General features: G+C 46.6%; 1 protein-coding gene across 1 annotated transcript; it reads right to left on the reverse strand.

Moving 5' to 3' along the window:
* Nucleotides 1-775: 775 nt before the first annotated feature.
* On the reverse strand, nucleotides 776-2,374 carry CHRM5 (cholinergic receptor muscarinic 5). The gene has a single exon (XM_046652038.1). It carries the CDS (start codon nucleotides 2,372-2,374, stop codon nucleotides 776-778), a length of 1,599 nt encoding a protein of 532 aa, XP_046507994.1.
* Nucleotides 2,375-3,800: the final 1,426 nt, after the last annotated feature.

Genomic DNA, 3,800 nt, shown 5'->3' on the forward strand with positions numbered 1-3,800 from the left:
TAGTAAAAGCTAAAATAACTGGCTGTGGAGACTTGATCATCATTCTTAGCAGAATAGAGACCCCTCTCCAGGACTGGGTATGACCAGGTTTCAGTGTCCTTCCAGACCCAGGATTCTGGGAGGAAGGATGCTTCCTTGAGGAGCAGCATGATTTTAGGGGGTTGCAGGAATTGACATTGGTTGTGAAAGGGAAGAGCAAGAGCTTTGCTCAGATGTAGGGACAGGAAAACATACCACAGTACAGTGGACGTAATAGCTGCATAATAAATACTGATCAGTTTATAAGGAAATAGAGCCTTAGAAGCGAGTTGAATGCCACTCGTGTTAACAGATGACACTGACTTACAGTCCCCCGGTTCTCGGTGGTGTGAGACAACTTCATAGATACAGACATATTGCACAAAATTCCATGGCAGGTTGCCCCAGGGGGAGGTTTCCAGCCAGTTCCTGCTGCTCCTCACAGAAGGGTAGATGAAAGCTCGGTCTGTCAGTGCCCACTGAGATCCAGCAGTCTCCTCTCGTGCAGGGCCATGAGTCTGTCTCTTTAGTTCAATGGCAGACTCCAGTGGCATCAGGTGACCTTGGTCATAGACAAAAATTATTCAGTATGGCAGCAATCGTGGCAGCCATGACTCCTTCCTTTTGGCGACAGACCTCGAGCCTTTACAGGGGCTCAAAATAACAGGTGTCTTTTTTGAAGATAAGCCAGAATCAGCTTACCCATCCTCAGAGGAACTTGAACATGGGCATTCCTGTGAGGGGACTTGTAAACTTTTCACGGGAGCTTGCTGTTCCCCTGCCAGTACAACTTCTCTTCCACTTTTTTCTTTTTCCATTGGCAGAGAAGCAGCATCTTAAAGGTCTTCCTGAAGGTTCTGTTGCAGAGGGCATAACAAATGGGGTTGACAGTGCTATTAACATAGCACAACCAGTAGCCCAGGTGCCACAGGGTGACTGGGACACACTTGTCGCAGAAAGTGGAAACCAGGACCATGATGTTATAAGGGGTCCACGTGATGATGAAGGCCAGGAGGATGGCACTCAAGGTCTGGGCTGCTTTCCTCTCCTTGACAAGGACCATTCTTTTTCGTTTGGTCATTTGATGGCTGAGGTTAGGGTCAAGGCCTTTTGTTGAAGGGCCCTTGGATACTGGGAAGGAGCAGGGCATGATTTTCACTTTGTGACAGCCATTGTTGGTCTCCTGAGTCCCATCAGCTTTTACCACCAATCGGAACTTATAGGCCACACATTTTTGACTCTTGGGTCTATGAGCAGCAGCTGGAGACAGGAAGTATTTTTGGGTGTCATAGTCATTTTTTTCAGTTTGAGCTTTCACAAAAGTTTCCTTGGTCTCTTCAGCACTGAATTCTTCCCTTGGGTTTTCCTTGGGCTGACTCTTGTAGACCACTTGGAAGACAGGGTCAGTAGTGGGCTTGTCCTCATCCTCTGAGGAGGGGTAGCTGCTACAGGTAGTGAGCTGCTCGGCTTTGGCCCACTCGGTGCTTGGGCCAGTGGCTTGGGATGGCTTCCCAGTGGTGGAGGTGCTCCTGCGGGAGGATGACCAGGAGGCTTGGTTCCTTTCCCTCTGGACCAGTGTGGGGCGAGGGCAGCTAAAGCAGGACCTGAGCAGAGCCTTGTGAGCTGGCTTTCTCTTGTCAGCTTCAGCGGCGGAGTCAGAGCCCTGGAGGTCAGCCAGGTCCTTGGTTCGCTTCTCTGTTTCCCGGTAGATTCGGCAGTAGATGATGGTCATGACAGAGACAGGGATGTAGAAGGCAGCAATGGCAGTGCCAAAAGTGATGGTGGGCTCAGAGAGGAACTGGATCTGGCACTCATCTGGTGGTACCGTCCGCTCTCCAACCAAGTACTGCCAGCAGAGGATTGCTGGTGCCCAGAGGATGAAGGAGATCAGCCAGGCCAAGCCAATCATGATGCCAGCCCTTTTTGGGGTACGCTTGGCCCGATATGTCAGGGGTCTTGTGATAGAAAAGTAACGGTCAAAACTGATCACCAGAAGGTTCATGACGGAAGCATTGCTAGCCACATAGTCCAGCGCAAGCCAAAGGTCACAAGCCAGACTCCCAAGGGCCCAGCGCCCCATGAGGATGTAGGTGGTGTAGAGGTTCATGGAGAAGATCCCAATGATGAGATCTGCACAGGCTAAGCTGAGCAGGTAGTAGTTGTTAACAGTCTTTAGCTGACTATTGACTTTGAAGGAGATCATGACTAAGACGTTGCCCACAATGGTGATCAGGCTTACCATAGCAGTCACAGCTGCGATGGTGATGACTTCCCACAACCCATGGCGTTCCAAAGGCTGGTGCTTTACCAGGGTGCCATTGACAGTGGTGGCATTGTGGTATGATTCCCCTTCCATCCTGGTCCAAGAATTTACATTAGGATTAAGTCTTAGGTTCTAGACTGTTCTCTTTTCTGCCTCACCTCTTCTTGGCCAACATCTGGAAGAGAGGGAAATACATTAGCTCCACTCACTAGTGTGAATTTCTTTTCCATTCATTGTTTATCATTTCTAACAGAATATTAAATGTGGTCACACAGATATTCAGAGCAAGATGCTGAACTCTCTAAAGTTTTGGTAACATTTTTATAATGGCTTTATTCCTTTGGTTTTTATGATTACGATGCCTAAGAGCCTTTCTTATACATGACGCTGCTGCCCTCTTGTGGTTCCACTGGGCAATTAAAAAAAGAGAGAAAGGGGCCAGCCTGTGGCCTAGTAGTTAAGTTGGGTGTTCTGCTTTGGTGGCCCAGTTCACCGGTTGGGATCCTGGTGTAGACCTACAACCACTCGTCAGCCATGCTATGGTGGTGACCCACATATAAAGTAGAGGAAGACTGGCACAGATGTTAGCTCAGGGCTAATCTTCCAGAAGCAGGAAAAAAAAAAAGAGGGGAAAAAAAGGGGGCTGAGAAGATGAGGAGTGGGAAGGAAAAGGAAAGAAAAGAAGTTAGGGATGGCCTGGTGGCGCAGTGGTTAAGTTTGCACATTCCACTTCAGCAGTCCGGGGTCTGCAGGTTTGGATCCTTGGTGCCGACATACACACCCCTTGTCAAGCCATGCTGTGGCAGGTGCCCCACATATAAAGTGGAGGAAGATGGGCATGGGTGTTAGCTCAAGGCCAGTCTTCCTCAGCAAAAAGAGGAAGATTGGCAGCAGTTGTTAGCTCAGGGTTAATCTTCCTCAAAAAAAAAAAAAAAAGAAAAGTAGTGGATTGTTGGGGAGCAGTAAAGAGGAGAAAGCAGATGATGATGTTACTTTAGACTGCAATGGCCTGAAGGGCAGAAACAAAAAGACAAGTTGTAGCTACTCTATAGTGCAATTATTAAACATTATTGAGTTTAATGATAAATTCAATTATTTAACATTATCGAGGGACTGTTGTGAGCCAAGACAATATTAAGGCACCTCCCTGACTTAATGCACAAACCCCCAGTGCATACCTGGTTTTCGTCTTGAGAGTGTGAAATTTGCCCCAGCTGCTGAAGATGATGACCCTCCCTCCATTCTTGAGCTATTTGTATGTCATAAAAATTTATCTTTTTTTCTGATTATAAAGTAATATACTTCTTAGGAAAGTTCAAGCAGCGTCACAATGTGTAACTTAGAAAACAAAAGTCTCCTCTAATTCCATCTTGCAGAGATAATCAATGCTAGGAGTTTAGTGTGTATTTTGATAGGTTTTTCCTATGCATACACTAACAAATATTTAAATACAATTATTTTCAAATGGGTGAATTTTTAATGTTTACACTCTCAATTTTGTTTTTTACTTAACAAATCA

Source organism: Equus quagga, chromosome 2 (assembly GCF_021613505.1).
Source record: "Equus quagga isolate Etosha38 chromosome 2, UCLA_HA_Equagga_1.0, whole genome shotgun sequence".
NCBI classification, from domain to species: Eukaryota; Metazoa; Chordata; class Mammalia; order Perissodactyla; family Equidae; genus Equus; species Equus quagga.

Excerpts from the sequence above, each read along its gene's own strand:
- CHRM5 (XM_046652038.1), bottom strand. The coding sequence starts at position 2,374 with ATGGAAGGGGAATCATACCACAATGCCACCACTGTCAATGGCACCCTG.